At 34.8% G+C, this 14,058-nt stretch overlaps 1 protein-coding gene across 2 annotated transcripts in view; it reads right to left on the reverse strand.

Annotated features, from left to right (window-relative positions):
• The window catches only part of LOC149534966 (DNA binding protein), a 304,932-nt gene that overhangs the window by 249,836 nt on the left and 41,038 nt on the right, over nucleotides 1–14,058 (reverse strand). For both annotated transcript variants that reach the window (XM_089805409.1, XM_089805410.1), the window contains exon 3: nucleotides 13,851–13,982. In XM_089805409.1, the coding sequence (XP_089661535.1) occupies nucleotides 13,851–13,982 (132 nt within the window). The remainder of the gene's footprint in view (nucleotides 1–13,850; nucleotides 13,983–14,058) is intronic.

Below are 14,058 nucleotides of genomic sequence, written 5' to 3' on the forward strand. Positions count from 1 at the left end.
AATTGAGGACAACAGCTGGCTCTAACTAGGGAACATACCTCATTTGTTTTTAGAAACAATGAGGGATGTAGAATCCATACCTCAAGTGCCTTTATCTACTCCTTTGGGCTATAGAGTCAAATGACTAAAAACAAAAAGACTCAAACGCGACTAACGCAAAGCAAACCTATTTTAAAACAAACTTGTTCAAGCACACTTATTAAAAACAAAGAAAAACCTACCTAAATTAAACTGGCCAACAATGCAACTTTTTAGATGAAACCATTTACTGGTTCAACAAAAAAGCTACCTTTACTCAGCAACTTGCAGTACCTGGCATGTTCACAGCCAACTACATATAGATGCAACAAAACAACTAGAGCAACGATGTCAATGCTTGATGATGAACAAATCCACCTTTTTGAGATGAATCATATGTATTAGTGTTCCAAGATAGGTCCATAAATTCAAAGTGTTCTTGTTGAACCAAACATGCTTCTTTGACTTCTTCTTCAATGGTATCTCCATGTTCAAGTACATGTGGAATGTCCAGAATTATGTTGGCCTCCAACCAAAATAGATGTCCGATTGGATATCCCCTTGATCGAACAAATTCTGGACTCTTCATGCCAACTGTAACTTGCTTGACTAGTCCATCAATCACTTGTGATGATCTTGCTCACGTGTTTTCGGTAATGACCTAACTGCACTGCACACTTCAGCATGTTGCTCACAAACTTCTGATTTGGGAAAGTCTTTATTGTGTATCAAAAATTCCTTTTCAAGCTACACAGTAGGATATTCATGCAAAGTACACCCAAGTTCATGACTTTGAGGCACAAATACATCATTTTCAATTTAATAAAGACTTGCTTGAATGTCCCCCTTTATGACATGATTATCTTGAACATTAGAAGGAAAACTTTCCTTCCTCAACTTTTCATCACTAGCCTTTTGAGACTGCGCAAACCAAATATGAGAGTTGTTAGCTTTGTCTTCTTCCTTTTCTTCAAAGAGAATAGCAAGATCACTAGCTTCAGATTTAGGATGTTGTGGTGTTGCCTTTACTAATGGTGCCTCAATTGCAAGCTTTCTCAATGGTGAAACTAACTTTTGTTAATTCCCAATAGTAGAACTACAAGCAACAATTGGAAGACGCTTCCTTTGTACATCTCCATGAGGAATGAAGAACATGCATTGAGCTATTTTCTTTTTTAGGGCAAGTAACTCATTTGCTAATCTCTGCATTGCAAGATCTTTCCTTGTAATGGAAGAAAATGAATTGGAAAGAAGATAGCTTTCCTCAAACCCACTTGCCTCAATGCTTATCTTCCCAACAAGGATAAGATCATCTTCAATTTCAATAGCCAATGTTTGTGCAGTTGCAAGAGTGGTTGAGGTTGCTCCTCTTAATACAAAACTTCAAGAATTTGAGCATTGACAAAGAAACACTTCCAATTTGAAGTTGTAGGTTGATCAACAACTGGAATTCTTTGTGTCAATTTGTTGAAATAAGCAACAAATTCATGCATAGGCATGTGAGATGCCTTCTTTAGCTAAGTGAGTTGAGCCAACAGTGCATGAGCATCTTCAGGAGGTTTAAATCTTTCCTCAAACTTGCCTATCAGAGTAGCCCAACTTGTGGTAGTACGTGGTGGTAAGTGGTAAAACCAATCAGCAGCCACGCCTTAGAGAGTTTCCATGAACAACCTTATAGACACATCCTCATATCCAACATCATGAACACGGCATGCGATGTAGAAAGCAGCAATATGTTCATCAAGATGTTGTTGTCCATTACTTAAAAACTTGGGAAAATTCTTTCGCGAGCCATCAGGAAGAGCACCTAGAGGTAGAGCTAAATTAAGTGGACCAAAAGCATTTCCACAAGGACCTTGAGCCATTTACATGTCCTTGGTAAAAGCTTGAAAAGATTACAAGAAATAAAATTAAAATAAATATTTACAATGAAGGACATAGGTATGCTACAAATGAAAGTGTAAGGCTCTCAAATTTGTATCGTGTTCCCAGTAGAGTCGCCAAAAACCGTTGGCTAAAAAATTTGTACGTCATTGACTGCGACTTACAAAATTGTGACTTAAGGCAACATTTCATGAGATTTCTCTCTCCTTTCAGTAATAGGGGAGGCTCCCTTCTTACCATAGGTGCCTTCAATAGGACCTTAACTAAAATTACAAAAAAGAAGGTTCTTTTGATCAATTCCTCTTTTTTCAAGAATTATTTGCATACAACTATAACTTTCCAACCTAACAAAAAGTGCCTTATTGCTACGATAATACCGTTGACCTTGGAATTGAGGTAAGAGCAACACCAGGCGTAGGAATTTACTTTTTATATCTTGTGAAACAAAAAAAGGAACCCAAAGTCTCATGCATTTGTCTCAAATCAAGATTCAAGCAAAATAACCAATAAGGCAAAAAGTCTCTTACTGGATACTCTCAAATGCAATAAAAACACTTACAAGCGAAGCCCAAAGTCTTCAAATTAAGTGATTACAGACACTACTATCTATTGCAATTTGTCCTCTTGCAACACAGTCTTCATAAGTTCAAATTGGCTCTGAATGTAATAAGAAGCTCAAAGTATGCATGATTAAATTCAAATCCCTCTTGATCAAAGCTCCAAGACTCACAATCAATATCCAGAAAATGTCATCACATAACACTTTGAATCAGCACAAAGTTTAAAAGCAAGTTGCCTCTTTTATTGATAGCAATTTAGATTTACAACCAACCACAAAGTCTTAGAGTGCACAAATAAACTAGAGGAATTTTCTTGCCTTTCCAAAAGATCATTATTTACGATCAGCTCTCTCCTTTATATAGAAAAATAGGAGAGAGAAATGTGAAGGAAAAAGTGGAACAACCTCACCAACCTAGACTTATCTCTAACTAACTCCATTAACTTTATTCAATGTTGAATGCCTAATGCGATTGCAACTTAACTACATGAGCTGGTTGTACAAGTGCATGTTATCCTGTACTTACACCATAGATGTTCTTTACATGTAACGTTCCTACTGCTATTATACTTAAAGCATATGAAAATCTCATTTGAAGTATTCACATGGTATCAACCAGCTCTCCAAACATTTGCAGAGACTTGCGTGAAACTAGAGCATCTAGTTCACCAATGTGTTGGGAGATCATTGTAACCTTGCTGAGTTGCTGAATGGTGTGCCTGCGCAACTGTCACATGAAAGTTTCATGGTGTATGGACATCATCATATGAAGGGTCCATAGCAAACTTGGGTGAGTAAAAACACAAATTTGAGCAAGGTATGTATAGAGAAAGGACATCGCATGATTAGGGATAGCGAATGAGCAAATGGGTCAAGCTCAAAATGACTCAAAAATACTAGAATAACCAAAAATGGATTTTTTGGAGTGGATTGCATATGTGGACAGCGAGCTTTAAAATGTGGTAAAACGTAATTAGCATACTTTAATAGGTGTAAGTCAAACACTATGTATACCACAAGCATGTGGAAAATTCTTCTTCATCCATAGGGCAACCATATGGAGGTTCATGGAATGCGTATTGGTGGGACTTGCACTTGTATTCTCATGAGAGGAAAAGAGGGACTTGCTTCTATATTAGAACGGGAGATTATCCCCGACTACAAATGCAAATAAATGGGACCTTCCATATGCAACTTGAAGAAGTGAAGAACACGAAAGAAAAATAAGTGACGACATATATTCAATAACATGCAAATCTAAAAATGGAAATGAGACTTGCATACACAACTCAACAAATATATACAGCAAAAGCCTTATGAAAAATAACAAAGAATCATACCCTTTTATCAAGAGGCAAGTGAAAAAGTCGTGTTAAACACTTGTGAAAAATCTTTAAATGCAATCAAAGAGATTTCTTGGATTTAGAAAGATTGCAAGATGAAGTGTTAAATAGACTTTGAATCTTGACTCAATCCTTGCAAGAGATGAGTCAAAATTCGTAGCTTGCCAAGTGAAGGAAGTTAGAGCGAAAAATTGCATCATTTTAGCAACCATTTTGACCAAGCAATGTGCAACATGCAAACAATTTGGAAAATGGCGTCCAAAGCATATCAAGTGATTTAGAAGACTTGAATGCAAGCTAGAAAAGATAGAAAATGCTTTCAAACTTACCTTGATCCAATCACCTTTTGTTTTAATGGTGCAAATTGCTTAAAACTATGGCTTTCTTTAGCAAAATTGTGCCCTAGATGGGTTGAAATATGAAGAAAACGCTTGACAAACTCCATTTTTGAGTAGCCCAATGTGTTCTTTGGGTGATTTAGGCAAAACCGACACTTAGACCATGAAAAACGACCAAGAAATGCTGAAGATATGAGCATCTGAAAGCTGGAAAACCTGTTTTTGGATTAAAAACGGCCAAAAAAGTGAAGTTTTGAGACCAAAAACATGTGTTTTTGGGCTAAAAATCGCCACTTTTGGGTGCTTGATCAAAAAGTCTCATGTTATGAAGTAAAAACGCATTTTTTGGTTACATTTGCATGTGAAAAATGTGCCCAAAAACCCTCCAAATGCAAGATGCAAGTTAGAAACAGGATTTTCTTGTGCAAATGCATATATTATGATGCATGCAATGTGCTCCAAAATCGCCATTTTGTGTTTTCCATTAAAGACTTAAGTGCAAAATGCACTTTTGGAGACCATTTACATGTTTTTGAAAGACATACAATTGGGAAAAAAAATCGCCACTTTTCCTTGGTGGGGTTTTCAAACATGAAAACACATTTTTAAAAGCATATAGTTGGGCCAAAAAATACCACTTTAGCTTAGGCTAAGTGAAATGGGTTTTTAAATGTTACATACACATGCAATTGGGTCCCAAATTGCCACCTAGTGGATTTACATGTTATTAAAACATGTATTTTAACTTAAGAAGTCCATTATGTAGCAATTTTAAAATGTTTATATGTAATGGGTTAGAAAAACCCCATTTAAAGGCATTAATATATATAAAATAAACTTATATATGCAAATACATACGTAAATGGGTTATATTTTGCCACTTACATTGATTTAATAAGTTTTAAATATGCAAATGCATATTAAAAACACATTTAACACATTAATACATGTTATTGCATTGACAACCCATTTAACACATTAGAACTTATATCGTGATTTGAATGTTGATGTATGCAATGTGTAATAAAAACCTCACCTTATGCACTTAAGTTGTCTCATGTATTTATATTTAATATTTAACTATAATTTTTAATAAAGTAACATTAAATATAGTCTAGAAATAGGCTATATTCATAAAACATAAAAAACTATAGTCAAATCAACGCAGAATGAATTGAAATTTTTGAATAAACTGCAAAATCCAGTTTAAATATAATTTTATATCGTACAATTGCCAACAAAAAGCCCACTTTTATGAGATTTCTAATAAAAATATGTAGTTGACCTAAAAAACCCCACTTTTTCCCTTATAACTTGAGCTAGACAACTAAAATTTGGACCTAAGTTAGCTCGAATCGAGCGTAATGCCAAGGGATATTCACCTAAGACAAAAACAAAAGCAAAAACTATTTACAAGACAAAGAAAATCAAAGAAAAGACGTTAAAGTTTACAAAAAATGGAGTGTTTATAGTGCGAGAATCGAGCATAATGCCAAGGGATATTCACCTAAGACAACAACAAAAGCAAAAAATATTTACAAGACAAAGAAAAACAAAGAAAAGACATAAAAATTTACAAAAAATCGAGTGTTTATAGTGCAAGAAGAAAAACTCTTACCAACAAACAATTGGGGATAATCTCAACGGAAAACCTTCAAAAGAACACATACACAAGACTACACAAAGAATAATTCGGAGATAATGAATTGTTTTCATGATGCTTCATCAATGCGTTAAAACAAAGAGGATGCGCCTACGAATCCATGAGAAAATTCCATAGGGTTGCCTCAATTTTGTGATGTTGAAATTGAGGACAACGTGTGGATTGCTTGGGGGCAAGCAATTTGTAGAATAGGACTATAATGCCCCCAAATTTTGGCGAAAGAAATTAATTATTTTAATTATTTTAAAGTTGTCCAACCAAATCAAATATTAAAAGGAATGATTTTATGTTTATTAATTTAATTAATAAGTGACTTGAATAAATAATTAAATATTATTATAATTTACTTTATTTAATAACAAGTCATCCAACTTGTTGCAGAAGCTATGCCCTGAGGGAAATGCTATAGCTTTACCCAATTGCTATAAATGGAGGGGTTTTTAGTGTATTCAACATGTTCAAATGATTTTTGAATTGTTGCTTGATGCTTGCATCAAACTAAATCTAAGGACGAAAGATTAATTGAGGTATTGGATGGAAACTTAGCAAATTAATAGAGGTTAAACGAAAACCTAGCTCTTCCAAGGTATTGCAGCATTACAGTGTGAGTGAACTCGATTACGTCCGAGTAGTGCAGCAAATCAGCAAAACAATGTTCCTAAGGCTGATATGGGAACCTAACATTGGGTTTCAGCATGCACGTGTGGCATGCTTGGGGCAAGCAATCTGCAGAACAGGACTATAATATCCCCAAATTTTGGCAAAACATATTAATTAAATTAATTATTTTAAAGTTGTCCAACTAAATTAAATATTAAAAGGAATGAGTTTATTTTTATTACTTTAATTAAATTAAATATTATTATAATTGACTTTATTTAATAATAAGTCATCCAACTTGTTGCAAAAGCTACGCCCTGAGGGAAACTCTAGAAGCTTCACCCAATTGCTATAAATGGAGGGGTTTTCAATGTATTCAACATGTTCAAATGATTTGTAAATTGTTGCTTGATGCTTGCATCAAATTAAATCTAAGGACAAAATATTAAATGAGGGATTGGATGGAAACCTTAGCAGATTAATAGAGAGATTAAACAGAAACCTAGCTCTTCCTGGGAGTGGACTCACAATTGACTTCACACTTGTGTGGAATCTATGAAATCTGTGAAGTCTTCATCAAAAGACAAATTTGTAAGGATCTACATTTTATTTGAAATATTATTGAGGGGTTTAGTATTGATTATTGTCTAAGGTGTACATATATGATATTGCGAAAAGAATTAATTTGTCCTAGGATTTGTATAGGCGCAATATGCCTAGTTTACTATTTAATGAATTTGTTGACATAAACTGAGGGATCATTTGGGTTAGATGGTGATCAAAATACAGCTAAAGGTTATTGTGTAGCCTTATTTACATCAGTTTTATGGTTGATGTGATTAATATTGTGGGTCTCGTACTTTTTTGAGGAAATCTCTAATCTTCCTAAAGGAATATATTTCAACAGTTAATATTGAAGCTGGGCTACTGTTAGCATTAGAAATATATTTTAATTGTCGTGAGAAAACTAAGGTGATATTTCATATGGTCGTTTGATTCTCTACGGGCCCGTTTGGTTGCCGGAATTAGATTAGAATTGGCATTTAGAATTCCCAAAAAAAATTAATCCATTGTTTGAGTCCGCCAAATCGGAATTGGAATTGTAAAAAAGTAGAATTTTGTATGCCTATTTAACCCCCAAAACCTAAAGTTGGTGTAATTATCATTTTAATTCCAAATTGGCAAAAACAAGAATTACAAAATAAATAAAAATGAAGTTTTGTTGAGGTCCGCCTGACCTATTTTATTTCCCACTCACATTGCTCTGCTCGGAGTTTTTGCCACGTCTGGAGTTGCTTTGCACAGGTATGCGTTTGGGTTTTTTGGTGTCTCATTTGGACTGTAGTTGTCTTAGGGCTTTTAGTTGTCTTTGATCTTTCGTTCAAACATTCCTTCGCTAGCGTCGCCACTCTTCTTGTCGACTTCCTATTTTTACCTTCCTTCACATCAAGACAGGGGTCTACGATTTCCCCTACACCCATCATGTTTACAGTGGAGAGGAAGTATATGGCGATTGAGATCATTGGCTTTTTTTTGTGCTCTTGGCTCCAAAAAAATCCAAGCTCTGCCTAAATCACTTTATGAATATATGGGTTTCGAATCAAGTGCCAAGAATTTTTTTAAAATCACAAGATTAAACGTTGAGTAAACAAATTCACTGTTTTTTTCCAAATCGAGCAGAACATGGACAAATTCAGCCTCAAATGTGGCGATGGACACTAGCCTGCTGTTGGGAAATGACAATTCAGCAGAAGCAAATTAAGAATTATGAGGAGCACCACATACTCGTTGGCGAGAGGACCACCGAACAATTAGAGGAATGGCAGAGTGATTGGGCTTATTCTCATCTTGTTGTTGTGCAGGTTGACATAATTTGGAACCTCACATTCTTTATTGTTGCCATAGCCATTTTTTTGAGCTTTCTTATATAAGTATTCTTCAGCATGAAATGATTTTTCTAGAAGCGCATCAATCATAACAAGTGTTTTTGGGTTCTATTGAGCACAGTTTAAGGATTTCATTATGTCTATCATGACCTTGTTCTGAAATCAGAGGAGTTCTGATTATGCATATGCTACTGGTAGGTTTAGTATATCCAAGGCACCTACACTTTCGTTCTGCTTGCTAAAACACTCTTTAAAATTGTTATAAAGGAAACAAATTAGTTTTGTTGTAATTATACATAAACAAAAAGAATACTTTATTTCTCTGGCAATTAATGGTTTTGAAGAATCTGAATAAATACCTTCTCATTTTTTACTTCTTCTGAGCTTTTACCTATTAGCTTCTCAAATATGAATTGTAGCAGTGATGCTCTTTCTTTGTTGTGAAGCTTAGAATGCATAAAATTGGTTTCGAGGTAATTGCCCAATAACTTCATCAAGTTTTTGTGATTGATTTGGCTAGTATTCATGTTAAAAAACTAAATAAAAAAGACAATGCTTATTTTGGCTAGTATTCCAATTCCACAATGTGCAACCAAACAAAGGAAATCTGTATTCTCACAATGAATTCTTGGTCAACCAAACAATCCCAAATTGAATTCCTTAATCATAATCTAGATTCCAAATTCCAGAATCCCAAAGCCAACATTCTGAATGCCAATGCTTAATTTATATTCCAGCAACCAAATAGGCCCTAAAGTTTGGGCATATGAAACATTCTATAATGTCCCCAATTTTTTGTGACCATCAAAGTTTGAGGGATTAGCTGATTTCCTGACCCTCGTAAGCTAATCAATTGGATAGGGGGTCTCAGTTGGTCGAGCCAGAGGTGGTTGTCCCACTCCAGTGATCAGAGATGTTCAGGATTGCTTTTTGCTTGAGACGAATTTGTACACTTACTATTTTAGTGTCACTTTTGGGAAAGTCGGGTTTTTTAATCTTTAGCAAGGCGCCTATACAGCTCAATGATAGTGTTGAAATTCAGTATCGTTGGCTAGAGCAATTATTTTGAGACTTACTAACCATAGAAAGTCATTGTTGAGTTGTTATACCAGAGGCAATCAGGGTCATAATATGCACAGTGATTGATGTTGCTACTTGCTAAGTAGGCAGGATACCAGGACCAAGCAATGCGAGAACCCGAGGGTACTATGTGCAGTCCCCACATCGAGATATGTGCTTGGTCCCCCCAGGTGTGATAGGTAGAGGGGGAGAGCATGCACACTAGGGCATTGTATAGTAACCACCTGGGCCAACGTGAGTGGAAGCAGCTAAACGTCTGAACACCCCATCCCCTTTGCCATAGTTATCTACCACCCTACCATTTTATAGGCTACCTATAGAATGGTAGGGGCCCGCCCTTAGCCTTAGAATAGTGGGGTGGCCCATTCCCAGATACCTTGCAGCCTTTTTTCATCCACACAGGCATTGAACCTATAGACTGAACTGCCCAATGGCCCCCTGCATGCAAAGAGCCTCTACATTCATTCATGCAATCATGCTTTCATTAGTTGGTGGGGACCTTTCTACTTATACTAAATCAATTATGCTCAAGTTGCTATTTTTAGCAATGCAATTGGACTTGGTACTAGTAGAGTTCATCAGTTGACAAATTGGAATGAGTTATTGACTCAAGCCTAAGGTATTAATTATCAATAATAAAGAATACTTTATTAATAATTAATGGTTGAGGTAATATAAAGTTTTTATTGAAATGGGGGGCCAATTAAGACATTAAAGGCACATCATTAGATGTCATTTGAGTGTATTGTTTAAAGGGATTATTTAATGATTATAAAGTGCATATGAGGGAGATTTAAGTGATTATTAGAATGCACTTTATGTTACTTTATACTGCACCAAATGGAGAGAAATGCAATTATATATTATATTTCAAGTACATAAAAAGCAAGTGCAACAAAAGCAAAATACTTTATAAGTCATGAAAGGAGTATTTGAGAAGATACTGGCCCATTGGGTTTGAATGTTACAAATGCATTCATTGTAGGGTGAAAATCATTCTATTATGCATTTATTTTTGGTGAATTGATGAATTGTGAGAGCCAAGGATTTTCAAGTTCTGGTCTTGTAGATTGAGAATTCTACCAAGATTTTTGCACTTTGAATTGGCAGATTGATGCTAGTGAATTGTGCCAGCGGGTGGTTCATTGAGTCATCAATGTGCATTGAACTGGAAATATATATATCGGATTTGGAGGTCACCATTGATCATATTGAGACAATATTGCATTTCATAATTTCAGTTTGTGTTTTCAATTACCAGGCGGCTAGCTGGTGGTCACGATTTTGCTCATGGAGGTTTATTCTTGCATTGATTTCTCAAGGGAATCTGGGCACTCCACCTTGTGAGACTTGAAATGATTTTTAATGGAAGAAAGGAGGGTTCACAGCTGTTATTATTAATTTATTATTGAAGCTGATATTCCAGAAGAGTGGCAGCTCATACTGGACTGGGTTGAATTTAAAAGGTCTTACTTAATTGCATTTATAGTTGCCCATCTACTACAAGCATAGGCAGACTATTTCTACCAGATTCTTGCATCTTATTAAGTCTATTTGCATTGTTGTATCAACTGATTTAGGTACTTCTATGGGTGATCATTTATATCAGATTGTGGCATTGTTTGGAAATTCATTGAAAATCATTGAAAAGCCAAATTCATAGCAGTGCTGCCCTAGAGTTTGCAAGCTATAGGAATATTAAATTGCATGCCATATTTTTGATATAATATTCATATCTATATTGCTCAAACTCTGCACGTTAGTTTTCATGCCAACTGTATGATGAAATGTCAATTGGCTGTAGGTACACATTTTACATGTAGAAATCATATATATACATTCAAAAAGACAAAACGAAGATTGCATTTGCATTTTAGTTTTTTGCCTAGATATCGTACTAATCATTTGCAAGTTTTTAAACTTCATTTGAAACCATTCCAGGCAAGAAAAAGCAATCTGAAAATAAAAGACAGCGAGATAGAGCTTGCATGCAAAGTGTTTGACAAAATGTCAAACATCTGAAAAGTAATGTAATTTGGTGTTTGTCAGAGTTAGAACCTGTTGGGGTTCTTAGACATTCTCATTTTGCTATTGCCAAGGACCTTCTATTGACCAGATATACTTCTTGGCTTAATGCATCCCTTGGAAACTATGTTGCTATTTCATTGGCTAAGGCAAAGAAATTGTTTGTTGATAATTATTTGTATTTCATTAGCAGAGGCAAAGAAGTTGATTGTAGATTTTTATAGAACTGGCCTCTTCTCTGAATATAATAAGGTTTCATATATGCAGTACTACCTTACACTGGGATGAATTTATCTCAATTTGAGGGATTGCAAAGGTATTACAGGACTCATAGCATTTGCAGTTCGAACTGTCCAAATATTAATTCATTGTTTATGGCTTATAATCTGGAATTGTGATGCAGATTGGCCAGTGACTGAAAGTGTATATGTTCTGCTATAACTTGATCAAATTCCTGAAGGCATATTCTGTAAACCTTGGGTTGAGGTACCTGCAAGGTCCCACTAAATTCACAAGTGCTTAAGTCTAAACTGTAGTGAAATTCTGTGAAGAGTTGTGGACTCAGTTTTATCTGAAGCAGGAGTCTTCTATTCTGCAGCATGTCATCTCCAGCCTGATTATTGTTACTACTTTGTATAAGGTCAGAGGTCAGAATTTACTATGTTCTGAAAATTTCTGATATGATATCTTCTAAAGTCGTCAGATTTCCACAATCCATTAGAAATGCACGACATTTTCTGGAATTTAGATTGTGTGTGTGTGTGTGTGTATTTAGCTTGTTCTTATATTTGTATTTCCGCTTCCATTGCTTCATTTTTCCTTGCTTGTATTTTATTTTTAGAGATTTTTCTCTTTTGTATTTGTTTGTAACTTTGTATGATTTATTTATATGGTTTATATTCTCTTTCTTCTATCAATATAAATATTTATTTTTCTCTCTTTTATTATTTATTTATATATATATATATATATACATATATGTATGTGTGTATATATATGTATATATGTGTGTATGTGTATATATACACATACATATATATGTATGTACATATATCTTTGCATATATTTTTAGATTCTTTTTATACTCTTTTTCTAACTTTTTTAGGAGTTTCTTTCCCTCCTGTTTTTAGGCTTTGTTATTATTTTGAGTGGGTTTATATTTATATATATTGTAGTGTGTGTTTTTCTTATTCTTTGTTATATATACATTCTCTCTCTTTATCCTTGTGGGTACAGATTTCTTGTATCTTGCCTCTCTTTTTTCTGCTCCTTGTCTCACCCTCTGCTTTTATCTCTTAGGTGGGCTTGAGTCTGCAACTCATTTCTCTATTCTCTAGCACTCTTCATCCTGGTGATGGATCGCTGACAACTGTGTGTGAACCAAAACGTTGATGTTGAAAAATTTATACACAATCTAAATTCCAGAAAATTTGTCATGATATCTTCTGGCAAACATTTATTATTTTTGTTGTGCACTATATACTGTGGGGTGTTATGAAAGAAAATCTAAACATATAAACCATAACAATTTGGATACAACAGTTTGCTGAATAAGGAGGTATAATGCAGACGTGTAGTGCTTGTGACGTTTCTTTTACTGTCCTGTAACAGAAAACTGTTCAAATTCAAGTTTAGAACAGAGAGATTTTCTTCTTGCATGAAGACAGGATGCAAAGTGTTTGGTAAAATGACTTTGGAAGATAAGTGAATATTTCAGAATGCTATATGTTTGACAGAATGCCTATGATATGAACTTGAGATTTCTGATTTAATTTTGGCTTAGTTATAATAAGGGCTATTACATGCATCTGTTCCCAACCTCTCTCATTTGAATGGGCCTTTTCCTCGTCCAACCAAAACATTATCTGGTTCAGACAATGGTGGCACTGGCATTACAGGATTTGGGCCAAGTGGTTGTGTCAAGCTGCTACTGTGATTTTTTAGCTAAATAATTGACTTCGCAATTTATACAGTAATGGCCTGGTAAATAGATGCTCTTTTTTGCATGCATAGAAGATGAGTTCTACTATAGGAAACCCATTTCGCAGAAAACATTAACACAGAGTGAGGAAGATCATATTAATATACACACAAAAGAAAAATTTCTGCAGTGGAAAGAGAAACAAAAATATAAGGAGCTTTGCTGAAGTGTGTAACTGACAAAGGGTGATCAGGAACAGTGCTCGGGAAATGTCTGTACTTTAAAGCATACCCAACTGTTCAAGTGAAAAATCAATATAAAAGAGATAAAATATATGGGAAGGAAAAGAAAGACAAGTTTCTTTCAAACCATCACCAATTAGAGATTTTCTTCAAAAGTGTCTCCTTTATGTGTCATGGATACCATGAGTTGAGATAATTCAAAACTAAACTAATAGAAACCAGAAGACCTTTTACTTATACATCAACAGTTCTGAGTAGGCATAAATGAACAAGAAAATGGAACAATTGTACCTCAGCACCATCAACTCTTGAGAATTGACTTCTATGCCTCTTTTGAAATCGTAAAGCCTTTTTCATTTGGATTTTCTCCCAAGCCATAGTTGGAGTGTCCCCACTACAAGTAATCCCTTCCTCAGAAATAACCTACATCCAAGATTTTAAAAAGTCAAGTTGGTTTGCAAATAAATAAATAAAAATAAACAGCTAAGAAAAAAACCAG

This window comes from Cupressus sempervirens, chromosome 10 (assembly GCF_028749045.1).
Source record: "Cupressus sempervirens isolate cs-2001-9-10 chromosome 10, ASM2874904v1, whole genome shotgun sequence".
NCBI classification, from domain to species: Eukaryota; Viridiplantae; Streptophyta; class Pinopsida; order Cupressales; family Cupressaceae; genus Cupressus; species Cupressus sempervirens.